A 27191-nucleotide genomic window follows, 5' to 3' on the forward strand; every position below is an offset into this window, starting at 1 on the left:
ACACTTGTGTTGAGAGGTGTGTCAAAGACCTAAAAAAATCAACATGAAACGCTGTTTGCAAACCAGTTTACATAACTTTTGAGTCAAAGAAAATCTCACGGGACTTGATTTTAACCATTGGGAACTAATTAGACTGAAAACTAGGTGTATACCCTTTTTTAAAATAAAGTATGAGCAATGAAGAATCATTTTAATAAGTAACATTCATAACATTCATCACTTCAATAAGTAACAAGAAACTCATATTACAGTAAATGAGGGGCAATTTAGATTAAAATTATGACCATTATTTTTCAAAAACAGATGCAGTATTAATTTCAGTAGATTTTGTGATAATATGCTGCCTGTCAGCATACTTTTAACTATAGGCTATGGTGTAATTTTTTACTTTTTATTATTTACCTTTATCACAGCAATTTTTGTTTTCAAATGACAGATAAATTAAAACTGCAACTAAAATTAATAATTCAATATATTTTAAGCATGTCTTATGAATGTAGAATGTTAAAATTGGGACCAATGACTTCGAAATCACATTTATGTTTATATATTTCTAACGAACCTCGAAAACATGTTGATTGCATCAGAAAAATAACCACTGCACAATGCACTGAAGTGAAAAATATGAACATTATTTAATAACTGATTCTCTGTAATAAACAATTCGAAAATATTTTACAAGGAGTCACAGACACAATATTTTACAAATTTTCCCATGTCTTTTTTTGTTGTCTGTACAAAAAAATAAAGCAACATGGACCCAGAGACGAGGCACTGAGCCCCCAACACACAATCCAATAAACGAACGAAGAAAAGCGCTCACCATGATTTCAGACCTTAACTCATGATTATTATCAGCAGTACTGTGTTTCTATTTTTTTAAGTGTTAAAACATTTGAAAACCTCACTTTAGTTTCTCCTTTGTATGTTTTTTTAATATATATTTTTTGTACACATTTGTCACAGAGCACCAGACTAAAGACTACATAATCACATACACACGTCTCGCTGATGGAAACGCCCCTACAATGATGTTGCTTTGGAGGGGGAGGGGCCAGGGGAGGGTCTGAGCTAATGACTCCTCCCAGTGGGCGTGTTATGCATTAGGCCCCTCCCCTTGAGTAAGCTGCTTCCTCTTTTAGCTTTTCTTTTTAAATACTATTTTTCTCTCTCTCTTTTTTTTTTTTGTTGGCAAAAGCAAATCTTTCAGACCACTTAAAAACAACGACTTTTGTTCCACAGTGTACTTGGAATTGTGACACAAGACCGACACATTCATGATCATTTAATCGCAGTGTCTTGCCAAAATGTGTTTCCCTAATTCAGTACAGGGGCAGTTCAGTGCCCCTGTACATCGACAGTGTTCCAGTTTTAAAACAATTACACACTTTCCCCCCAAAAATGAAATACAGGAATTAAAAAAAGTGTGGCAAATTTTAAAACAACTCACCAGAATAAAGAAAAAGGCATATTTCCACCTTTCGGAGCACTCTTTGCCCTGATATGAAAGGAAATAGCAGATTGTTTCCATAATCAGGCAAAGAAAGAGGTACACATTAGCCATTTAACATGTTTCAACATTAAAATTGTGAGTTAGAGGGATTGTTCACCCATTATTTACTTACTCTCAAATCAGTCCAAACCATTTGAATGCACCCAAAATCTAATTTGAGAGGATTATTTTAACTTGCAAACAAATATCCTTGCTAAAACTGAATAACTTAAATTCTTCTCAGTAATTTGTAATATAGTGCACAACAAAATGTACAGCCTCTATGATATTTTTTTTTTTTTTTTTTTTGAGAGAATTATGTCCTTTTCGGACCTTGAAAGCCCCTGGTAGCTATATTTTAATTTTGAATAAATGATACATTATTAATTACAGGTGAACTATCCCTTAAACTTTGCACATCATACTGAAACTTAAACCGTCTTTTTCAAACTTTCTTTTTCTTTTAACAGTGCCACATATGTCATTGCACTTGTATTTCAGAAATGTTTTTTTTTTCTTTTCATTTCTAGGACTCAATGGGGTCTAAAATATATATTAAAAATGTAAATGGATTCATAAATCGAGTCAGAATGTGAATTATAAACAGGAGTCAGATGTGACAGTGTCAGGATATTAGTGATATGTACAGTCCACTGAATCAAGCTTAACATATATACCTCATTTTCTCTTTAACCAGTTAGTTCTGAAGGTGGATGACACACAAACTAAGTGACGTAAGAATCATGTCCACTAGCATCACACATGCATTTTCACCTCTCAAATAAGGTGTGTTAAAAAATTCATGACATCCTGACAGACAAGAAAATCAGAAAAGAAATAATAGATCACCCAAGCTGAATTCAAATTTTCTCACCCTTATGGCATATATAAGTTTCTTTCATTCATAAAACAAATGGAGATGTCCTTTCCAAATGACATGAGGGTGAATAAATGATACATTTTGGGTGAACTAACTTAAAATAGACAGAGAGAGGGAATGTTTAACATGTTAAGTGCTGTCTTTTAAAATTGCACAGGCGACTAAAACAGGCGTTTAACAGATTCTGCCAAGAGACAGACAGATATGTAACATTCGTTTGACACAGATCATTCCTTCAACAAAAACAACTGACAATACTCTCAAAATACTTCTCATAAAATTATCCATTTCCACAGTTATGTCACATAACGGCAAACACAGATTCACTTCCTCAACCAACAGCAAACCTCTCATTTTATATAAACTACAGCAGTAAAGCCATCGCCATATTTATGTAAGGAACCGCCTCCATTGAATGCATGAAAAGCTCTAACAAAGATGATCCTAAAACCGATGAGCCATCTTTAAACCTCTTGCTACTGAACTTAAAATGTTTAAAGGAGCAATGAAGGTGATGGCCACTAAAATGCAACTGAGAATCAGCCAGTAAGGTTAAGATTTAGCCCCGTTTACTGACAAAATAAAGGTGCTTGTCAAGTTTGGGTACATTGCAGGGATGAAGCTGAAGGTTATGGTAAACACTGCGGCTCAAAAATACTCTAAAAAAAAAAAAAAAAAAACATATTAATTGCATTCCCTTAAATCAATCAGGTGATGATGTTTGGAGGCACGAGCTGTGTCCGGAATAGCATACTAGCATACTAACCATACTATTTCTGCTGTATGCACATTGCACACAGTCTGCAGGTTTTCCAGAAGTGTAGAACACTTGATACAGTATCCCACAATGCAATGCACTCAACTTGACCTGCCATTTCCGGTGTGATGAATGACCAGAAGCAATATCAACTGTTATTATCTTATTAACTATTTCACTCTTGTCTTGATTATTTGACCAGACATTTTTAATCGAACTTTGGTAAAAAAAAAAAGAAAAAAAGGCAAAATAACAGTTTTTCTTAATAGGCCGCAACTAATCATGGTAAATATAGTAATCAGTTTATTGTAATGCTTATTTTGACAAATGTAAAGTTGGTGTGTGACCAGAATAAAACTTGTGTTGTAAAACTTAAATGTTAATTTGTGAATATTAATGCATATTTTTTAAATAACATGAGGAATGTAATGTGCAGTACGATAGTATTCGATGTCTAACACAACCTGTGAGTTTTAAGGCCCATAAAAGACTTTTACTGCACTAAACTGCCTGAAAGTGAAGCTCAATGCTGTCCAATATAAAAGTGCATCAAGGCACAGCTAAAAGAAGGTTGATGCAGAGTCCAAAACAAGGATTTTTGCTTAAGATTCATAGCATTATCAACATTTCAACCTATGATATAATGTCATGACAGATAATGAGGCCTGAAACATACTCTATACAAGTATGCAAGCAGACACAAATGCTTCAATTGTATCGGCACATTATTGAACATTTAATCCAGCCTATATCTAGAAATGTTTGCATTGAGTATGTTTTGGGCCTAACCTACATATGAAAAATAAAACATTTCTGTTCTACATGAATGTTCATTTTGACTAGGATCATGGTTGCTATTCACAGACCATTAGTGCAAATAATGGTGCAAACAAACAGCATGTGTTGTGAAGTGATGCAAAATGTGGTTGACATTCTGAGATTGTGAAAAACTGTACAGCACAGAATTACAAAGACTGCAAACACATATCCTTGCTAAAAACACTCAAATTGCATTTCAATCCATCAAAAATCTCTTCGTTAGCACATCTCATTTAAAGGAACAGTTCACCTTAATGTTTTCCATTCAATAAGAGTAATCCATATGATTTATGCGCAATATTCCAGGCTGAAGCCATACAGTAGCTTATTGGTCTGATCATAACACTAAACTATCATTTGACTTTAGACAACTTCATGCTCACTGCTTTTTTTATGGGACTTTATGAAACGTTTTTTGTTTGGAGCTGGAAATCACGGTCACTATCCTGATTCTTAAAAATTTCTCATTTGGTCAAAAAATAACAGCAAATGTGTTTGGAACAGCATGAGGCTGAATAAATCGGACAAAATTGTCATTTTTGGGTGAACTAGTCCTTTAAAAATGAACACGTTAATACATATTATTATTATATTACCGAGGCATCAATATAGTTTATCTTGTGATACAAATAATAAACATAAAAAAAGCCTAACCTAATCGGATCAGTGTTGTGATATAAATAGAATAAGAAATATATGAAGCCCTTGTGATGGATGAAGGAATGGTGCAATACCTCTTTAATTTCACTACTTTCTTTTTCTGTGGTTTTCTTACCTCCTAATTTGGCTAGAAAAATTAGACCACACAACAAGTCTCATTTTGGCAAGAAGTAGATATAGTGCATAAATAAACAAAAGATAACTGAGTAAATAGCCTTTCATTAAATACCCTAATATATGGAGGTATGTTTTCAATACTCATGTTGTTATTGATACTTTTTTGAGAATCACTTAAAGTTCTGGTTATTTTCTTATTACCGGAAGCTAGACGGCGTCAGAATGTCCTGTCGCCTCGCGACATTGGGTCACAGGATGAAGATGAGGATGATGAGGATGACCTTTCCCCTTTAAAGGCGGAGTCAAACAAAACCCAACCCCCTTATGACCGCAAAGGCAGGAGGGAACAGTCCAGGTCATTTTACACCAAGATGGCCGTCGGTTTCCACATCGCAAGCTTCCAGTTTTCGCAAAGACACTTTTAGCTCCTTCCACAAATGATTTGATTGGCAGGAGACGATAAAGTTCTGCAACGGTCACTAAGCAACAACCTGTGAAGCTAAGTGGATGAAGCAGTACGACTGGGCTTCCATATAAGGGCAGGAGGAAGTCCCTTTATATTACCTATGACTAGAGCAATGGGGAGATAAAGGAGAAAAGCGGAATTAAGGAGACGAGAAGAAGGGAGAGGAGGACAGGAGGATTGAGTTAAACAGAGGGGCGGGCCACAACACACAGGAGGAGGAACTGGAGGAGGAGTAAAGTGAGGAGGGAGGGGCGGAACGAGTGACCCCGCCCACAGTCTGATGTGTTCTCCTGGAAGAGAAAGAGAGAGACGTGTCTCCATTAATGAACTTACAAGTATTCTGGTGGGTTTAAATGCAGGATTGTCAAAGTTGAATTTTTATTTAGGCACATATTTTAAGTTTAATTTATTTGCTACTTAAACTGTCTTGGTTATGCATCACTGATGTTATTTTTGTGGGCGGGGTTTACAGAGCTCATTATGCCATCCATAGACATTCAACTGTAAAAATTCCAGAAGATTTCTTTGAATAAACAAGTGGAAATGTGCATGTGTACTCACTAAAACACTGTAGTCGAAACAGGTCGTGGTTCCTTTTCTATACCGAGCAGTGGCTATTGTCTCGCATGTATTTGTTTCTTTGTCTGAGAAACGTTGGTGTTAAGGAATTTTGTTATATTATTTTTTAATTGTACACTACTGTTCAAAAGTCTAGGGTTGGGGTGGTTTTAATATTCATCAAAAAATCTGGAAAAATAGAATTTATCACAGTTTACACAGTTTTTAAACACTGATAATCAGAAATGTTTCTTGAGTAGAAAATCAGCATATTACATAGATTTCTGAAGGATCATGTAAAACTGAAGTAATAAATTAGGAAAAACAGGAATAAATTACATTATAAAATATATTACAACAGAAAACATATATGCAATAATAATAATAATAAAAAAATGTTGATCAAATAAATGCAATCAAACCCAAACGTTTGAACAGCAGCGTACAATGCATCATCATTTCAGAAAATAAAACCAATGCAAGAAATGCACGTTTATGGGTAAGGATACATTCTGTCTCCACCTGAGACAGTTTCTCTATTTCACAGGAGTCGCAGGACAGTTTTTCAGCCACCACAAACAGCAGGTTAGTGTTGTTTATTCTCCTAGCATGAATTAACCTGTAAAACAGACATTCTTATTAACAACCGCCTGTAGTCTGTATGTATATGATGTATCCCGCCCGCATGACAGCTGTGAGTCTGACCTGGAGCAGTTGTCACAGTCCTGCAGTATGTTGTAGGAGCTGCTGATGTTACTGAAGTAAAACTGTGTCTGTACCGTCACACAGCTGGTCTCTCTAGACTCCATTCCTTCAGCATCCACCTCATCTACATTACCACATGTCAGATCAGTCTTCTTATTGATTCACTTAAACAAATCAATTTAAACGTCACACACCTGTCATGAACCAACTCTGATAGGCGAATCCATACAGCATCTGCTGCAGCAGTGACCTATAAAGGACGACACACACGTCTGGTTTACTATCCTTATACTGTACAAACCATATATTCTATTGCCCTACACCTAAACCTACCCCTCATAGAAAACTTCCTGCATTTTTACATTCTCAAAATAATTATAATAATAATTCTGTATGATTTATAAACTTTCCCACACAATTTAGGACACACACAAATGAATGAGTATCATTGAAATCAGATATTAGCATTGACTTTAAGACAGAAACTCACCAGGCAGCTGCTGACGTCCACCAGGCAACATTTAACACATCAGCAATAGTAGGCTGAGAGAAAACACATTACATTTGATCATGCCACATGCCAAATACTCACCTACCCTATGCACACATCTCTTTATGCATCTATTCGTCAATTTTTTTTTTTAAACAGATTGTTTAAAATCTATACCAGCTCTTTCAACTACCGTATTTTTCTATAAGTCGCACCTGAGTATAAGTCGCATCAGTCCAAAAATATGTCATGATGAGGAAAAAAAACATATATAAGTCGCATTTATTTAGATCCAAGAGAAAACATTACCATCTACAGCCACGAGAGGGCGCTCTATGCTGCTTAGTGTAGGCTACAGGAGCAATGAGCAGCATAGAGCGCCCTCTCGTGGCTGTAGACGGTATTTTATTTGTCTTGGTTCATTTCTCTTGGTTCATGTCAAATTAATTTTGATAAATAAGTCGCACCTGACTATAAGTCGCAGGACCAGTCAAACTATGAAAAAAAGTGCGACTTATAGTCCGGAAAATACAGTAGTTTACAATTGGATCGAATGAGGTGTCTGGTTATTAGGATGCATTGACTTATCCCGTCCATCCACGCTCGTACCACAAACACTCCTCGCGGGGCGGCCCCGGTGTTGCTGCTGGGCACCGGGTCACACACCGACTGATAGTCGTAAGACTGCTTGCGTTTGTAGAAGGAGTTGTTATAGAGGGCGTAAAACAGGGTGGCATCGACCTCGCCGAAGAACATCCCGATCTACAGATTGGAGAGGAAGAGCACAGAGTGAGAAACAGAAGCAAACACAGTCTGTTTTCACTTTACTTAGCTGTTGAACGTCCTGACCTTATTCAAGTAGTCTTTCTGATTGGACATGACGAGGAAGCCGCCATCATCTATCAAATAACAAAGCAAGTCCTGCAAAGAAAGACGGACACTGTTACTGTTGCCATCATTAATCAGTCGTTTTAATAGAAAATCACTGGATTCATCGGCTACACTTAATGGACAAAGTCTGAAAAGAAGGATGTGCATGTATGGATGTGCGCTTTAGATCTCAGCATTGACTGATCTGAGTGCATTAGGAGTCTCTTACATCACTGTTGGCTTCGCAGTCCATTTCACAGCCGCTGGTTGGCCCACACTGTCAGACAGAAACAACAGTATTTAGAGCAGCATGTGCTTGTGTATAGCTGTGTGTGTGTGTGTGTGTGTGTTCATTTTACCGTTTGAGAGCTCTGTCGGTTGCTGTTGGTGTGGTTGCTCGCCAGGATCTTGAATTTGTCGGTCCAAGCCTCAAGGTCAAGCTTCACACCCACAACTAAGAGAGTGTAAGACAGAAACAGAGTGAAAAGAGAAACCCTAAAACCTATGGTCTTCACCATTTTCCAATTTAAAGGCTTTTGCAACTGTTCCTTTTACATGAACAACATTTAGTACTTTTTTATTTTAATCATTATTAGTTAGTTCACAATTTGACATGCCCTGCCACCATTTTTTCTCCAGTCTTCAGTGTCACATGATCCTTCAGAAATCATTCTAATATGCTGATTTATTATCAATGCACTTTACAAGTCACAAGGCACTTTAACTTTGGTGGCATATTTACATCAACATAATTCACCAGAGTCGACTTTTCAACAATGTTCGGAGCAGAATATGTCATTCTTCTTAAGCCCGATTCATAAAGCAGCATTTATCTCTTCTACTCCACATGTCAGGTAATCCTGACGTGACAGGATGATCACAAGCTCAGTGAAGAAGCGCAGCATATCACTGTCGATTTGTAAAGGTTTAAGTCAAAAATAGCAAAATGTCTCAGGATTTATTGTACTGAGAGAGATCAAGTATTCATACGGAGCCACCGACTGTCTATTAGTTATGATGAAATTCTTAAGCTATTGATTTATCATCTCAAATCCCACATTTGATCTTGCCTTTGTTTGCACACATAAAGTGAAGGACATATGGTGACCCATAATCCGAATTCGTGCTCTGCATTTAACCCATCTAAAGTGCACACACACAGCAGTGAACACACACACACACACACACCCGGAGCAGTGTTCATCATTTATGCAGTTGGGGGTTCGATGCCTTGCTCAAGGGCACCTAAGTCGAGGTATTGCTGACCAGAGACTCGAACCCACAACCCTAGGGTTAGGAGTCAAACTCTCTAACCATTAGGCCATGACTTTGTCAAAAGGGCTCCATGTGGACCAGAAGCAGACGTCTGCCTGTCCCTGAGTCACATACAGTGTGCGTGAAGTTGTGTTTTACCTGCAGGTTTGAGGTTTCTGCTTCCTATGGAAACGTCCACAGCGGTGCTAACCAGAATACCAATGGTGTCGTTCTCTGGATTCAGTATGTCATCATTGGCTGGACAACATAACGAAACAAACAAATCAGCTCTTAAAAACTATTCAATTATAAAATCAATGATATATTATAAATTATACTGTAACTGCTATTATAAATTCTGAAATGATGAACTGAGTTTTAATACATAGTAAATAAAAGACAGGAAGAGTTGTATATTCTGCTAATTAACTATATTCTGCTTATGTACATCTATGTGTGTGTGTGTGTGTGTGTATATATATATATATATATATAATATATATATAATATTTAAATAATAATATACAAACCTTTATTCCATTTATAAATACATTTAATAAAAATCATGATTATGATTATAAAAATATAATTTATAAATGATATTTCATATATATATTAAGGATAATGTAAAATATAGCATGTATTTGTTAATATACAAATATACATAATATAAATTAAATTTGAACTGTTTTTACTTCAAAGACTATGAATTTATATATATATATATATATTCATTAACAATTAATCAATTATAATTATTACAATTAAAAAGAATAATTTAAATATAATTTATAATATAGAATAATATATTTTATATACAATATTATAAATTATATTGAATTATAATTATTATTTAAATAAATACTTTTTTTACATTATCTATTTTTTCTTTATATATAATATATAATTTTAATAACACTTTGCATTGTGAAAACACTGTCTCAAAAGACTTTTACAGAGGGTGTAGAGTGTCCAGTCATCTGATGTGTGTTTCTCTCTCACCAGTGCGGTAGGGGGCTCTGAAGATGTAGCCCTTGTTGTCCAGACTGCGGCGGTAATAACTAGCATTAAACGGCTCGGGATTCTCCTCCCAGGTCTCAGAGGCCCTGATGTACACACACACACACACACACACACACTTTACCTTAGCAGCTATTAAAAACAACACAGTGACAAATACAGAAAAAAGAACCAGACTCACCTATTAGGGAAAACTCGAGTGACGCCTCCATCTGTGGCAGCGAAGACTGTTATGAAGCCGTACCTAGAGCACCAGAACACACACATTTTCATTCCCATTTATCCCTAGCTCTAATGCATGATATTTTGTGCTTGAGATGTTTAGGTTGATGTCATCTAAAGGTATCAATCTAATAATGAATTGGAAGATTGTCAGTGGTTCTTCCTGAATATAACATACGTGTTGAGGTCCTTGTTCTTCCAGACTTTATCTACCAGCTCTTTAATGATGCCCGTGTCCAAGATCAGATTATGCAACAAGAAATTGTCGCCTGTGTGGAATAATGATGATGAAAATATTATATATATGAGATATATTAATTCTCAAAGAGATTCAGAATGTGAATTATGCTTACAGTTGTTATTGTCAACTAAAACTAAAACTAATAATAAATGAATAATATAATTATACCATATATATATTTAAGGTGGTCTTACAGCTCAGTGTAAACAGCAAGGCAGGTTTAAGATGTTCTTTTTAACAGGAACATATGTTGTTTGGATAATGCTCAACCGACTGTGCATTGAAAATTACTGACAGAAAGTCCTTTAAAAGGGCGTTAAGCTATTCAGTAATTCACACAAGATCTGTGAGCCTCACATTGTTTGGAGTCCGGCGTGACCTTCTCCATCAGAGCGATGAAGTTGAGCAGGAACTCTGTGTTGTTGTTGGACAGCTCCAGGTCTTTGCAGTATTCCCTGAGGAAAACACACATCATTCCACACTGGAAAACTCTCTCGGATAAAGATGAACATCATAAAAAGTTATATTATAGACTGCAAACCCTTAACAGACAGTCAGAGTTTGTTTTGCATTGAAATATTTTTTCACATTCATGTATACATCTTGAACACATAAAACACCACATTTACATGAAACATAAGTGCACTGCAATAAAACAACAAACAAACAAACAAACAAAATTTTTTTTCCATATATTCTCAACCAGTATCTTTGTCTGGTTTCCAGTAAAAATATTTAACCATCAATGAGACAAGATAAATCTACATGAGAAGTAAAACTGCAGTGTATTTAAACCCATGTAGAAATTGTCTACATTTAGTATTTTAGAACATTTGACAAAAAAAAAAAAAAAAAAACACAATTTCAGTTTCTCTGCTTCATAATTTAGTGTTTAATTCAATGTTTTAGAAATTATTAGTAAAATTTACTACCACTTTGTGAGTGAAAATGGTTTCAAAATAAATCCTACTCCATTTTCTTCACTTAATTCAAATTCAAGGCTCATTCTCTGAAAACCAGTCATAATTATTGCACTTTTTATTTTTATTTAAACTAATCTAGTTTCATGGATGTTGAAAGACATTTTTACTGGAAACATTACACAGTTACTGACTAAGAACATGATTTTTGGAGTGTTTATGCTTTAAAAACACAGAGAGAAAGATGATCATTCATAGACACATGCACATGAACTTCTCCAGATCCATCAGTGATTTAACATGCAAACCAAAGTCAATCTTCCCCTTGATACTGATGCCGTACGTAAGGAAGTGAGGAGAACGCCATGCACACACAGATACAGAAGAGACGCACGCGTGAGATGTGGAGAATCTACTGAACTTCAGAAGATACTGATCCATGACAGCACATGACAAAGTTTACTGCTCAGAGGTCGCGCTTGGTTTTTTCTTTAGAGCGCCTGTGTTTTTTTCTTATTTAAGTAAAATATAATGTTGATGTACATTTAGAATACAGAGATATAAAACTGAGAGTAGCACAGAGGAACATTTGAGCTCTTTCTAAAATAGTAATTTAGCTGTAAAAGAGTAATTGCAGACTTTGGTATCTTGGAAAATCTAATCCCAATTTGAGACATTGTTGAGATCTCTTCTGACACTAAAGGAGACATATGTGAGACTATGTACTGTAAGATTAATGTTGTCTTTTTCTCAGGTTAAAAATGTAAAAAGCAGGAGTTTTCCAGGCTCAAAACAAGTTAAGCTTCGCTGTAAATAATTACCACAGAAAATATGATCAGTTTGTTGCTCAACTCATTTATGATAATATACTAACAATAGAAGTTCATCGGGCAAAGACATTGCAATGCATTATTGGTTTTGCTACCATTGTAATGTACAACTACATTGTAAAATTATTTTTCAAAATTGTAAATAAATGTATGCTTTACAAAAAAAACACTATTTTAGTGTTTCTACTTAAACATTTCACATGTAATGTTATCCGTTACAGTTAAAACCAAAATTACAGCAATTTTTTATTTTTGGGTGAACTATTCCTTTAAAAAACAATTTTTGAAGAACATTTAAAAAATCCAAAGAACCCTTTTTTCCCCCACTACAAAGAAGTTTTTGTTGCATAGAAATATTCAGCGGGAGTTTAAGTTTCTTCATGGAACCATGAATGCCAATACAAAAAAAAAAAAAAAAAGTGTACTTGTGATGAACCCAGAACAGTAAAGTCCTCCATTTGCTCTTAATGCTGTCTAGGAGATACAATTGAGATTTTATTAGGATTTTTTTCTTTCCTACAGGTGATGGCAAGGACTCTAGACAGACAAGACACAACAAACACATTGACTTGAGTTAAAATGGAAAGACACGTTACACACAGCACACACACACACACAGAGACTACAGTGACTACGGTGTGTTGTAAAGGAAGTTAGCGATGGACGTATGCACGAAAACAGTAACGTGGCTTCAAGAATCATACAAAGTTACCTGGGGGCAATGAACACATGTCCCTCTGACTCAAAAGTGTTTGGCAGGAGAGACTCAAAATCTGCAACAGAAATGGGCAAGATTATCCAGGGGAAGCGGAGGACGGAGAACACACCGAGGCTTCTGAGAAACAAATGAACATCAGCTGCTCTTCAGAAGGTGCAGGAACGCAGTGGGGGCGTTACCATAGCAACACTGAGGAATCATGGGGGAATACCAGCGTTAGCCACTATGGTGCCTTCAATGGAGTCGCACTGGCCGAAATAATGGAGTCGTTTGGAAAGCAGACACTTCTAGCTTGATTCAAATTTCATCCGAATTTCATTCTTTAGCAAATCGGAGAACTGGCTCGACCCTCTGGATACATACTGAGATGTAGCGAGTTCTCCGATGCCTTTCCCACGAACAGCGTGGAGCGCCGCTTTCATTTTCAACAGGCATCAACATGGCCAACTGTTTAGCTGGGAGTGGGTGAGGCAGGGGTCCTGATGGAGGTGATCGCCCCTCAGACTGGCACCGCAGAGCCGCTCCAGAGACTCAATCAGAGAAAGTACCCAGCATTGTGGAGGGAAGAGAGAGGGCAACCCAGTTTAATCTACTACACATTACCCTGATGTTACTCCAGCATTCGCCTTCAGCACATCGTCCTGCCTCACACCTGCTGAATCACATGCGAGTGTTTCACTACACCAAACAGTGACAGAAAATGACAGATAAAAAAAAAAAAGGTCATTAAATTGTATTTGAACGTAATTTTTCACTTTGATACATTGATGGATTTCGAGTACTTATTTTTGTCACTAAAACCAAAACATATTATATATATAGTGATAGAGAGAGAGAGAGAGAGAGAGAGAGAGGGAGAGAGGGAGAGGGAGAGAGAGAGAGAGGAAGAGAGAGAGAGAGAGGGAGGGAGAGAGAGAGAGAGGGAGAGAGAGAGAGAGGGAGCATATATACACATAAAATTAAAAAATATATATTTTTTCTTATTTAAAAAAAAAAAAAAAACCTGTCCATGATGGAATTTTTTTATTGTTATTTTTGAACTAAGCATTGTCAAATTAGGTAACGACAGGATTTTTTTTGTAATCAGCCTTTTTTTTCAAGAGGCAGGGATGTCATTTTTTATATCTTATGTCTTGATATTTCACAAATAGTAATGTAAATTCAGCCTTCAAGTAGCAATTAATCTGTATATACAGAATATATATGTATCCAATAAAACCCACAGCACTGCTGTGCCCCGGTTGTTTTTCCCTCCACAATGTCTTGCACTTCCGTGTCAGGATATGTGAAGATATAGCAGAGTGTCTGTGGTGGCAGTCTGGGGGGCGATAGACGTACAGAGGGGTCAAGCTGATGAGAACAAGGAGTGTAAGAGGAGGATGACAAACAAACCGGACGCTGCCAAGCGCTCCGTCACCAAAACAGCACAAGAGGACCTAAAGGAGACCATCTAGCAGCCTATTCCTGCCCAATCCATAACAAGAACTAGTAATTATATTAATAGCAAGAGAATAAACTGGCTGGCTAAACTAAAGGCAACAATACATACACATAGACATCTTTAAGTTTTTTAAATATTAGCATGTATGGTATCAAGATCTGCTTAATCTTCAAGATTTAAAAGAAGAGTTTGGACAAAAATAAATATTCAAGATCATTTATTCACCCTCTAACCTCTGTGGTGCACAACAGGAGATGTTTTGGATAATGTTCAAGCTGCTCTTTTCTCAGTGAAAGATTGTATTAATAAAGGGCACTGGTACCTAAAACTAGTAGATACATATAAATCCAGATTAAAAACTGTTTAGCTGTGCATTTACTGAATTACTATTGATTGGACTGTATCTTCCTATGTTTTTTTTTTTAAATGATTTTCGGACAAAATGAGAGAGAGTCTAAATGATGAGTTTGAATTTTTGGATAAAATTTTCTGAACAAACAGACAACGATACACTAGACTCAAAGTGCAATCACAATAAGCTCACACCTGTACTACCGTAATACTAACTTGTGATACTGGATTACTAAAGTTTACTATGCTTTCAAACTATCTATATGACTAGGACGTCTACTGACCATGACAAATAACAACTGACAATTTCTACAACAAATACACCAATTTGAGGATTTAACACTGTCACCGAGGAAGAATGAGGGGAGGAGGAGGAGACAGATGGAGGAGAATATTCCCAAATGTAATGGACACAGGGAGCAGAAATACGTTTGACAGGGAGAGAAAGATCATATTTTATTCTTCAGGAGATGTCAGGGAGAGACCTTAAACGTTTGTCCGAGCCGAGAGAGAAAGAGAGAGAGAGCTTGAAAAGGAGAAAAGAGAAAGATGTGGGTGTAGGCCGCAGCAAGAGGGTGGGTGGGTGAGAGAGAGAGTGAGGAAGAGGAGGAGAGAGAGGAAGAGGAGGGTCTTGAAGGCAAGGCGGGCAGGAGGAACAGAGGAGGCAAGCAGGCTGGAACAGGTGGAGGTGGGCGTCAGCGGGGAGTTCAGGACAAGGGTACGAGGAAGGAAGTAGAGTAACAAAGGTACTGGACCAATATGGTGTATACTTGCCCTTGAAGACTGATCCGTCTGAGGAGGAGAGAGCAGAAAAGAAACAGGGGGGACGGGTAAGGGGAGGAGGGGGGTCACAGACAATATTTTATTCAATGACTGTTTGAATAAAAATATTGTTTTTCTCAAAAGAAGGAAAATCAAGTCAGTCAAAACAGTAATGAACAACTGAGAACAGGACACCAAAATGAATGACATGTCGCAAAGAATATATGCAACAAGTAGACGGAGGCAGTGATCGAACTCCACGAGGACGGAGACGAGGAGAGAACATCTGAGGACAGGTGAGCAGAATCAGAGCGAATGAACCTTCACCGTACGACCAAACATGGAGGAAATTAAAGTGTCACAAAATGAGAATCACATATGAGCTAGGAAGAGAGGAACGCTTTGGAAAAAACGACAGAAAGAAAGAAAGAAAACTAAATTTAAAGCTAAGAGGAATGGAAGCATTAACTAAAAGAAACAAAAAATAAAATGAACGAAATAATGAATGAACTGCATACTTAATGAACGTATAAAAAAATATATATAAACAAACACAAACAAAAATTCAAACAAACAAACAAACAAAAAGGAGCAAAACAACTGAAACAACAAACTTGCAAAAATGCAAGAGAGATAAGAGAGAATGAAAGATGCACAAAAGAAAAAAAAAACTAAATCAATAAGGAATTAAAACAAAAGAATGAACAACTGAAAATAAACAAAAACAAAAGTGAACAAACAAACAAAGAACAAAAATGAAAGCAAAAGTGATTGATGAAACATCAAATGAGCAACATCAAATGAAAGAATAAGTAAAAGAATAAGAAAAGCAGAATAAACTGCTCAAGATCAAACAAAAGAACTAAAGAATGAATAAGACAGAAATAAAGAACTAATTAACCAAACGAAAGAGAATAAACAAAATTTCAAACAAACGAGAGACTGACTGAAATCAACTACTACAACTAAATACAACATATTTATATAAAGAACAAACAAAAACAATCAAAAAACAAGGAAAAAGAAGGAAAGAAAGGAAAACCAAAAGCGTTCCATGAAAATGGCCCATCAGGGGGCATTGTGGGATATTTTTTTTCTTATTTATTGACTGATTCCAAAGCTGCCGGCAAACAATACAGCACAATGAGCATCCACACGCATCAAAGCAAATAATACACTCGACTGAACACATAAAGCACACAGTGAAAAGCAAAAGCATGCCTCTTTTCACATCTCACTAACGAAAAACAAAGACACAAAACCTGTCCAGACAAAAGATGCTTCAGAATCGTCATTGTGAGAGAGAAGACGAGAGCATTTTTTTAATGTTTCGGCAAAAGGAAAAATAATAGCACATGGTCACCATTATTTTCAACTCAGTAAACACAGTAAAACCACAGCTTTCACCTCTCTGGTTTTTAGTGAGGGTTTTTTCTTTTCATCCGTGCAGGGAAAGAAAAATCACCTCAGTACAGAACAGCATGAGGACAGGAGGGAAGAGGGAGGAGGTGGGGTGGGGTTTCACAGAAGAACACGTCCACTCTCGCTTTCCCAGCGCTGAAACACGACGCCGCTCGCCGGGAATCCACGCTCGGACCCGACACTGCTGTGATGTCAGAGAAAGGGGAGGGGCTTCCGTTGATTGGACGAGAGGGGCGGGAGGGGGAAAAGGAAGTCTCTTTGGGAAGAAAGAAAGGTAAGCAGGCTTTGCGTTAGCCTGCCCCTGGTACTTACACTGGACCTGGAGGATCTGGTCGCTCAGGTTGGCCTTGATGTGGAGTTCACTGTAGGACGGCAGAACTAAACCAAGACTGCAAGGAAAGAAAGGAAGAATTTCAATATCATTTGCATATGACCACCTTTGGCACTTTCTAGGATACAAACTAGCAACAAATCACACTTTTTAAAGCCAGTGCATGATATGTGACAAGTTTAAAGCATAAAATGTAACATGTTTAAAAAACATTTAAAAATAAGGGTCTGCACTGAAGAAAAAAAAACATTTTTAAATCAGCAAACAATTATTTGAGAAGCGAAATGACTAAATATATTAAGTGATTCTATACTTAAAACAACAAAAAGGGAAGGGAATACAATATTATTTTTTTATTTTTCTGGTTGGCATGTTTTCTTTTAAGCAATAACTCAGTTTTGACACATTTTTCAGAAAACATTATGTAGCTTTGCTTCTTAAGTAAATGTATCTTTATTTAAAGATCTTTAGATATTTGTACAGTAAAACAAGACAAAAATACTGAGTAAAAATATTATATTCAGATATATATTCAAATACTGTTGTTCTGATAGCACAACATCATAAAATTAATATTTTTCTTTAATTTATTTGTAATATAAGTAACTGAGTAAATTCTAACTAGACTTGTAACCCTGTTAGTTATATTTAGGTAAGTTTACTTATATAGCACATTTTATAAACAATGGCAACTTAAAGCACTTGATATCTTTATATTGACAATTAATAGAAAGAGATTGAAATCATTAATCTTAAAGTCATCAACAGTAATGCAGTTTGAATGAGAGTGTGTCATAATGACCTGTAATCTGTACCCTCCACTGGACTCCATATGTACGTCCTCTGGACCTCGTCGATGTAACGCTGAAAATACCCACAGAAATAGCAAGACATTACCAACCAGTCGTAAGATCATCACACTGTATGCCATTATATTTAATAAGATATCATGTGACTCACCTCATCCACTGACTTCACCAGTGTCTTGATTCTCCTCTGTCCTACTCTGCCATCAATCATTTGACGGCGGATCTACAAAAAGATAAATACAAGACAGAATCAGAATCAGAAAGAGCATTATTGACAAGTGTGTTTGCACATACAGTACAAGTAATTTGTTCTGGTAACAGAAGCTTTCAGTACACAGACAACAACAACGGCACTGATAATAAGAAAATACACATTTATAACAGAAATAAACAAAATTTGTTGTGGTACATAGATGGAATAGAATAGAATTTACAAGGAATGGAAAAAAAAGGACTGTAGGGTAGTATTAAGTAAATAAAAGTGGTATTTGCACATCTTTTTAGTGAACAATAGGGGAGAAGATTTAAGACAGCCAGCTGCTCAACCTTGCTTCTATATGTAGACTCATTACAATCCTGGATGAGGCTGATGACTTTAGTGTTTTCTGCAAACTTCAGGAGCTTGAAATAGGGGTTGGTAGATGTGCAGTCATTGGTGTACAGGGAAAAGAGCAGTGGAGAGAGCACACATTCCTGGGGGGCGCCAGTGCTGATTTTGAGGCTGTTCGAAATGAATTTCCCCAGTCTCCCTAGATCTTGTCTATTTGTCAAAAAGCTGGTGATCCATTGATAGATAGATAGAGCTAGGAACAGAGATCTGGGTTAGTTTGGTCTGGAAGAGTGCTGGGTCGATTGCATTGGAAGCTGAACTAAAGTCCCCAAAGAGGATCCTCAGAGAAGTCCGTTTGACTAGATTATAGGTTACAATGCAGTCCCATGTTGACTCCATCATCCACAGACCTGTTTTCTTGATAAGCAAACCACAGGGGGGCCAGTAAGGGTGCAGAGATGTCCTTCAGATAAGCCAACACCAGTCTCTCAAACCACTTCATGACCACAGATGTTAGGGCAACACGACTGTAGTCCTTAAGATTATTGTGGCGAGTGGGGCAGGGCCGAGAGGCTTGGGAACGAGGAGTGAGGCCAGGTGTAGTGATTGAAGATGAGCTGCACCTGCGCCCCACCGCCGGTATTGAGTCACACGTAGGAGATGGAAGGATATAAAACTGGAGCGACGACCGTGAAGGACGAGAGAGGACCAGGCCTGGGACATTATTTTATGTTTGCTTTTTATTTTGTGCGCACCAGTCGTCCGTGAGGGGCTGGTGCGCTGTTTTGTATTTATTTTTCAATTATTAAAATGTTTTGATTGTGCGCTGGTTCTCGCCTCCTTCTTCCCGATGAGTATGGAGATTTTATTGTTACAGTGGTGCCGAAGCCCGGGAGAAGGAGGGACGCGCTGCTGAAGATCCCTCGCCGCTGTGTTGAATCCGCGGTGCCCTCGAGCTGGCGAAGTATGTGCCGCCATGGACGCTCGAGGCGGTGGGCTGGAGCGAGTTGCCGGGGACGTGCGAGCTCCCTGCCGGCCGCCCACGATATGGAGGGGCGGCTGCCGTCCGTGAGGGAGCGGAGGAGTCGGCGCCGTTCGCCATGGGGCGAGTGGGGCAGGGCCGAGAGGCTTGGGAACGAGGAGTGAGGCCAGGTGTAGTGATTGGAGATGAGCTGCACCTGCGCCCCACCGCCGGTCTTGAGTCCCACGTAGGAGATGGAAGGATATAAAACTGGAGCGACTATAGTGAAGGACGAGAGAGGACCAGGCCTGGGACATTATTTTATGTTTTGGTTTTTATTTGCACGCACCAGTCGTCCGCAAGGGGCTGGTGCGCTGTTTTGTATTTATTTTTGAATATTAAAGTTTTTGATTGTGCGCCGGTTCCCGCCTCCTTCTTCCCAATGTATATGGAGTTTCAATATCGTTACAATTATGTTACTTTATTTCATTATCATTATTTAAAATGGTCTCATCGTATTAATATATCAGATTACTCATTTGCAGTGTTTTCTTGGATTGTAAACACATTAAAAGGAATTAAACATGATTTAAAATTAAGCTGTGACTTTCTCAAGTCGCTTTAAAGTTTTCCAGGTACGCCATTGTTTAAAAGTTTGAGGTTGGTAAAAAGAAACTGAAGACTTTAAAGAAGTCTTGATCAAAAATACAGTAAAAGCAGTAATATTTCAGGAAATATTGCTACAATTTAAAATAACTTTCTATTTGAATATATTGTAAAATGTCATTTATTTCTGTGATCAAAGCTGTATTTTCAGCATCATTACTCCAGTATTCAGTGTCACATGATTCTTCAGAAATCATTCTATGCAGATTTGTTGCTCAAGAAACATTTCTGATTATTACCAATGTTGAAAACAGTTGTGCTGCTTAATAATTTTGTGAAAACCATGATACATTTTTTTAATATCAGGATTCTCTGATGTATAAAAAGTTAAAGAGAACAACATTTATTTGAAATAGACATTATACATGTCTTTACTGTCACCTTTTGATCAATTTAAGCATCCTTGCTAATTAAAAGTATTAGCAAAAAATCTTAATCCTAAACAGAGTGAGTGAATTGGCAATTTAGTTCCAAGACCCAAAAACTTTCTTCATCCAGAAGCATGTCCTACTTTGCTAAACTGGACCATGTTGTCTGATGAGTAATTTAATGACATTTTAATAATGTATTCGGCACATTTGCAGGAAGAACTTGTTTTAGAGATGTTCACCTCCTCCTTGTTGCGGTCTGGAAGTTCAGCATCCAAGAAGTCCAATGTGACCGGCTCTCTGAAGTTAATGATCTACACAAATCCGAAGAGAAATGTATATATATATTTATGGTTACAGAGATGAAAATGCATTTAGAAATGAAAGATAAAAAACGAAAATAACCACATTTTGGGCTAAATTTAAGGTCTACAAACGTAATGCTTTTCACCTTAGGCTGTAGGTTGGGGTGCAGCAGCACATAGCCATTGGGATCTATGGCAAACGTGTAACCATTGGCTCCAAGCTGTACACAGAAATGCAAATTAATGACTGATGATCAAAAGAGAAGAGACAGAAAAAGTGATTTATTTTGCTTACCTTATACCGTGGTGTGAGTTCTTTAATTTCATTGAGGGCGATGTCTACACCCATGACACCAAGAATCAACTGATTCTGCAATAAAGAAACCAACAGACTGAAAAATACAATAGATGACCACAAGGGGGCAGAATTTGACAAAACAACAGGTAATATAACAATAAAACAGTTGAAACAAAGCTGGATTAATGCCTGGAGAGTGAAATGTTTGTCAAACAGGCACATTTCTTGATTTTTATGTTATACGTAATATTGAGTTGTTGGATCATAGTTATCATTACCATTGTCAAAGTCCAAAAAAATATAGCTGTGGTAAGAAATCATCTGCTAATGCCATTAAATGAAGAACAAATAAATTGAGAAGCGAATATGCCTCCAGGAAACTAAAGAATATGTGATGACATGCAGTGTTGAATTATAATGTGCTCTGCATTTATCAGTCACACCGGCAGGACAGTTGATCATATAATGGAAAGATTACTCATCTATCAATGCACAATAAAAGATTTGTGCAAGCACTACTGATTCAATTCTGATCCATCCAGCCAAACAGACAATGTTAAAAATAGTTTTACCTGGAAATATAAATCATGGAAAGTGATGGCAACTGCATTCAAAAGTTTTCAAATACAACTCGATGCACTATGATGTTAATCTTCAAACCGAACTTTGAATCACATTCAAACACCCTTGTGTGTCTTCAGGGTCAAGACTTATTCAATATGCATCAACACGACTTTTCTTTTTTTCAACACCGCTCTCAAACAGTTTGTCAATGTCAGTTAGGGAACATGCTAAGAATTAGAACTGGAACGTGATCACACTAATAATGCAAAAACTCCATAATGCAACATTTGTATCATCCAGTGGGTAACGAGAAACAAATGACTAGATGTTCATTTACAGGGATCTGCTCGTGACTTACTTTGGAGTCTCCGTCAGTGGTGAGATTGAAGACTGGCATTGTGCCGGTAATGACGAGCCCCAAACCCTGTAAAATACAAAACAAAAGCAAACACTGCGATATAAAATGTTTGTTTTTATCGCTGTGTGGGATTACAAATTTAGAAAATGTTAAATCTAGGTTCCAATATAATAGCAGACTTTTTGGGGTAATAAAGTTGACACCCAAGAAGCTCAAATCAGGAGAATCAAGTGTCTGAGACATTAACCTTTTGTCTTTGTGTTCTTCCTTGAAGCTCAAGGCACAGCTGTGCCTTTTGTCTCTATGATAATGTGAAGGTATCCGTGATACTGTCAGGCACCTCTGTATTTAAATGACACTGTTATGCTGAAAAGATCAAGGCTGGGAAGATGCCAGTGTCTGGTATCTTCCTGATTGCATTTGCATGCTTTGTTAAAATGGTCTCCACCTCTACTGTATGGATCCCTCCCACTTGAATGTATATAATCTACAATGTCTTAAGGACAATTAAGACCTCTTGATGACTGCAGCGCCACGCAGAGCGTTCTCAATAAAGAATCCTGCTGAAGATTACCCAAGAGTCTCCTGGTCTTCGTTTCTGAGTTCCCAACAGTTTTTGGTGCCGTGACCCGGATAGAGCTTCTCACCTGAATCCAGATTGAAACTGCAACCTCAACAAAGATCAGACTTCATTCCACACTGAATCTTTCTGTACAACCAATGGTTGGTGAGTGTACCTCTATCCAAAAGAACCTTTAAGACCAGAACAAATTTGTTAGCCTCTGCACCGTCAGAGAAGAGTTAACAGACAGCTGTAGGGTTTGGTTAACTAAGTGACCCTCTAAAAAGGATATTTTAGAGATGAAAATAATCCTCTGTTTAGCCAGGGAAGATTAGCATCACATGCTAATATTTTGCTACCCTCTGTGTCTGGCAGGGAAGTTTAGCATAAAGTGCTAAAAGTTTGTGTTAAGTTACCCTCTAAAAAGGATATTTTAGAGATGAAAATAATCCTCTGTTTAGCCAGGGAAGATTAGCATCACATGCTAATATTTTCCTACCCTCTGTGTTTTGGCAGGGAAGTTTAGCATTAAGTGCTAATAGTTTGTGTTAGAAGTGTCCTTTTGTGTCAGAAAGACATTACAAAATGTTGAGAAGAAATCCTAATCCGATTCCAACAACTAAGAAAGGTGGACTAGCTACTCCTTCATGGACAGACAGTGAGTTCAAATCATTGTTAGGACAGCACATGGACTCAATAGTGACAGAGTCAGTCAAACTGGATTTGATAAAGAAATTTGATATTGATCCAGAAAAAGTATGGTCAATTGAAGAATGTAAAAAGGTACTAGGATCATGTATTCGCAGAAACAATGCGAAAGGCATTATCTGCTGCCACAGAGAATTTGGTTTAGCACTAGCTACGCAACATTCTCAGCGTACCTCAGAACTAGAGAAACAGAACAAAGAGCTCAGAGCTAGAGTATCGTCTTTGACTAAGAAACTGAATCGCAACAAAGCTGCAGCAAAAACTGATGTGGAAGAAGTAAATCAGACTGATAACAATTATCCTGATTTACAAGCTTTCTTTGAAACAGATGTAGCCATCCAGTCAGTAACTGATGTAACTGTAGATTCAGTAAAGGTATGTGGAGCGAGGAAAAGATCTCAGAGGATTGAAGGAACTGAAAGTGTTCCTGCCAACTCTTCTGTTGTCCAAGTACAAACTGTTGCCACAGGGCTAAGACCTAAAGATATAGAGAGACTATCCCAGAGCTTACCCCCTGTACGCACAAATTTTACTGAATTCAGAAGAGCATTGATCAGCAAAATGTGTCTCTATGACATGTCGTTAGCAGAAGTCACACAGCTGATGTCACAAATTCTAACTGAATCTGAATTCAACAGTTTTGAGTCTGCTGTTACTTCTGAACTACAACATGCACGTAAAGATGAATTGAGAGAGGGAGTTCTGAGACAGTTAAAGAATATTGTTGGACCAAAAGTGGATTGGTCAAAGGTCACTAGTTGTGTACAGAAGGAGGCTGAAACTGTGAGTGAATACACTGAAAGATTTTGTCAGTCAGCAGTAACTTACAGTGGAATAATTGATGATAATGAAAGTGTGTTAGAGGACAAGGGACCATTAGTTCGCATCTGGTCAGATGGCCTTGTACCTGAGTACAGAAAAGCTTTGCCATTCTTAGATCTAACTTGGTCTAACAAAACTCTCCGAAGTAATCTAGACAGTTTAGCTACTTGGGAAAGAAACTCTGATGTCAAAGCCAGAGTAAAGATTGCAGCAGCATCTTTTCAGGTCAAAACAGAGAACCGACCGAAACATAGAAGTCCTAGGAAGGAGGGTAGTTGTCATTTTTGTGGTAAAACTGGACACTGGATGAAAGAGTGTAGAAAAAGCAAGAAGACATTAAGAGAAATGAACAGCTTTACTCAGCTCCTACTCAGTCTACTTACCACACTGAATCTGCCCCTCCCCACGTCACCTAACTGTTGGAGCAGCTTGCTCAGGTGTTAACTGTAAGGGCTGTGAGTGCTTAACTTCCCCAGTAATGTGCAACAAAGATGAAACATCCTTTGTAAATATGTTTACTGTTACTTCCTTTCATTGAGCGAACGTTAAGTACACTCACAGCCTTCAAAGCTATACTAAAGCACACTCCAGTCACTCCTATTCTTTTTGGGTTATGATGTCTTGTTATGACTGATGTTTCATTAGAGGATGGAGATGTCACCCACTAAAGTTTGTACAACAACTACAGGGACAGACTAGGACATGCACAGACCAGTGAGGAGCCCAGGGAAGAACCGAAGTGCAACAGGCCTCGGGGGCCAACCCTGTGGTGAAGACTTCCTCATAGGTTTCCCCTATCCGTAGTTTTATCCCCACCTCACTGGTCCATAGGTGTCAAATTACTTAAAACTAGTTTGAGAAAAACACTATACGATCACCAGACTTAAAACCACTATACGATCAACAGAAGTCTAAAAATGTCTATGCATGAATACTGCTTGTCTGCTGTTTTCTTTGTTTTTCTTGTGTTGCAGGTATGCGTGCATGAGAAGTCATTTCCATATGTGACACCCTGGTGTAAAGCATCACTTCAGACATCCATGAACAAGCTTCATGAGGACAAAGAGTCATCTGAGTGAATCAACATGCGAAATGGACTACAGAAAACAGACTTCACAGCTATTCTTACGCCATGGACTTCAAGACTTCCACTCTTATGCTACAAGATTTTTTTCTGTGTCATCATGTAGTTTTTACAACGTGTTACCATCCATGCCATATGTGTCAACAGTTATGGTTCTAAAAATACACCTAAGTAAATCTAGTATAAGACACAGAATAAGTTAAACGTGCCTGTAACCTTTTCAAGTTACATGACTGAAGATGGGGCTTGTGTTAACAAACATAGGCCATAGAATGGACTTATGAAAGTTTAAATTTGTATTATGTGAGAGTTATTAGAACTCTCAACGGGAGGACTGTGGGATTACAAATTTAGAAAATGTTAAATCTAGGTTCCAATATAATAGCAGACTTTTTGGGGTAATAAAGTTGACACCCAAGAAGCTCAAATCAGGAGAATCAAGTGTCTGAGACATTAACCTTTTGTCTTTGTGTTCTTCCTTGAAGCTCAAGGCACAGCTGTGCCTTTTGTCTCTATGATAATGTGAAGGTATCCGTGATACTGTCAGGCACCTCTGTATTTAAATGACACTGTTATGCTGAAAAGATCAAGGCTGGGAAGATGCCAGTGTCTGGTATCTTCCTGATTGCATTTGCATGCTTTGTTAAAATGGTCTCCACCTCTACTGTATGGATCCCTCCCACTTGAATGTATATAATCTACAATGTCTTAAGGACAATTAAGACCTCTTGATGACTGCAGCGCCACGCAGAGCGTTCTCAATAAAGAATCCTGCTGAAGATTACCCAAGAGTCTCCTGGTCTTCGTTTCTGAGTTTCCAACAGCTGTGAACTAAAAGAAGTTCACAGTACACTGCACACATGAATAAAAGACTGACGCTTATAAACCGCCATCCAACTCATAGTAAAATTATATGGTCAATGACAAAGCAAACTAGCTGTGGAGATTCAAATTAGTGCATTCTGGAAAGAAACCAAAGAATACACAATATCCCAGCCAGTGGCTGCCTCAAACAATGCAACCTGAAAGAGTCTTAAATCAATGCTTGTGTGTTTCAGTGTTTCCTACAGAATGTAGTTCTTGCAGAGGGGTGCTGTAAACCCCTAACGCGCCAAACAACATTTCTACAACAACTTATAAACAAAAGACTTATTTTAATAGAGCTCTGTTGTGCATATGTATATTTAAATACACTTTGTCCCTGGACCAACCAGTCAGAAAGTAGACTGAATAAAGTTTTACTAACCTTACAAATGGACATACATTTCAAAAAGTTTACGACTCAGATTTAACAGAGAGCGGTTCAGTTAGAGAGTCATCCAAGCTGATTCACTCAGAAAGTGAGTCACCTGACTGATTCAGTTCATGATTCAGACCGATGGTGCTGGTGTTCTATTCTGACTGAGTCACTAATTAGTGAATCATTTGAAAGAAGTGCACCAATCTGTGGATTTATTTGTGAATTATACAGCCAGCTGTGACACAGAAATGAAATAAAATCCAACTATTTACTGTCAATATGCTATTTTGTAATATTCAGCCTAAAAGTGTGTAAAATCTTTGTGCAATGATATCAGCATTTCATCCAGAAATGTGTAAGGGTACGTTTACGATGTCACTTTATACAAAGGTTTTTGTTTTTAGCTGAAAATGCTGTTATGTAAATGCCCCTTAATCAGTGGTTTGGGTCATGAACCCAAAATAAGGTAATGGAATTATAAACGTCTACTATTGATTATGATATTAATATAGATACTTGATTTATCTGCAAGACAAACAAAGTTTAAATAAACACACAGATCAAGTGGGC

The 27191-nt window shown here is 37.5% G+C and overlaps 1 protein-coding gene across 4 annotated transcripts in view; it reads right to left on the minus strand.

Moving 5' to 3' along the window:
- Positions 1-611: 611 nt before the first annotated feature.
- The window catches only part of LOC128015996 (voltage-dependent calcium channel subunit alpha-2/delta-2-like), a 168539-nt gene continuing 141959 nt past the window's right edge, over positions 612-27191 (minus strand). For 2 of the 4 annotated variants that reach the window (XM_052600286.1, XM_052600285.1), the window contains exons 16-39: positions 22206-22271; positions 21281-21355; positions 21132-21206; positions 20923-20994; positions 18287-18358; positions 18129-18190; positions 17308-17384; positions 15586-15603; positions 13014-13074; positions 10909-11006; positions 10489-10579; positions 10270-10332; positions 10071-10174; positions 9228-9326; positions 8174-8268; positions 8044-8091; positions 7794-7865; positions 7554-7706; positions 6945-6997; positions 6649-6704; positions 6455-6578; positions 6259-6368; positions 5753-5835; positions 612-5481 (exon numbers count right to left, since the gene is read on the minus strand). In XM_052600286.1, coding sequence (XP_052456246.1) covers positions 5374-5481; positions 5753-5835; positions 6259-6368; positions 6455-6578; positions 6649-6704; positions 6945-6997; positions 7554-7706; positions 7794-7865; positions 8044-8091; positions 8174-8268; positions 9228-9326; positions 10071-10174; positions 10270-10332; positions 10489-10579; positions 10909-11006; positions 13014-13074; positions 15586-15603; positions 17308-17384; positions 18129-18190; positions 18287-18358; positions 20923-20994; positions 21132-21206; positions 21281-21355; positions 22206-22271 — 1935 coding nt within the window. In that variant the 3' untranslated portion in view covers positions 612-5373. The remainder of the gene's footprint in view (positions 5482-5752; positions 5836-6258; positions 6369-6454; positions 6579-6648; positions 6705-6944; positions 6998-7553; positions 7707-7793; positions 7866-8043; positions 8092-8173; positions 8269-9227; positions 9327-10070; positions 10175-10269; positions 10333-10488; positions 10580-10908; positions 11007-13013; positions 13075-15585; positions 15604-17307; positions 17385-18128; positions 18191-18286; positions 18359-20922; positions 20995-21131; positions 21207-21280; positions 21356-22205; positions 22272-27191) is intronic. The other 2 variants (XM_052600288.1, XM_052600287.1) reach the window with 1 other exon arrangement.

The sequence above is a fragment of the Carassius gibelio genome, chromosome A6, assembly GCF_023724105.1.
Source record: "Carassius gibelio isolate Cgi1373 ecotype wild population from Czech Republic chromosome A6, carGib1.2-hapl.c, whole genome shotgun sequence".
Taxonomy (NCBI): Eukaryota; Metazoa; Chordata; class Actinopteri; order Cypriniformes; family Cyprinidae; genus Carassius; species Carassius gibelio.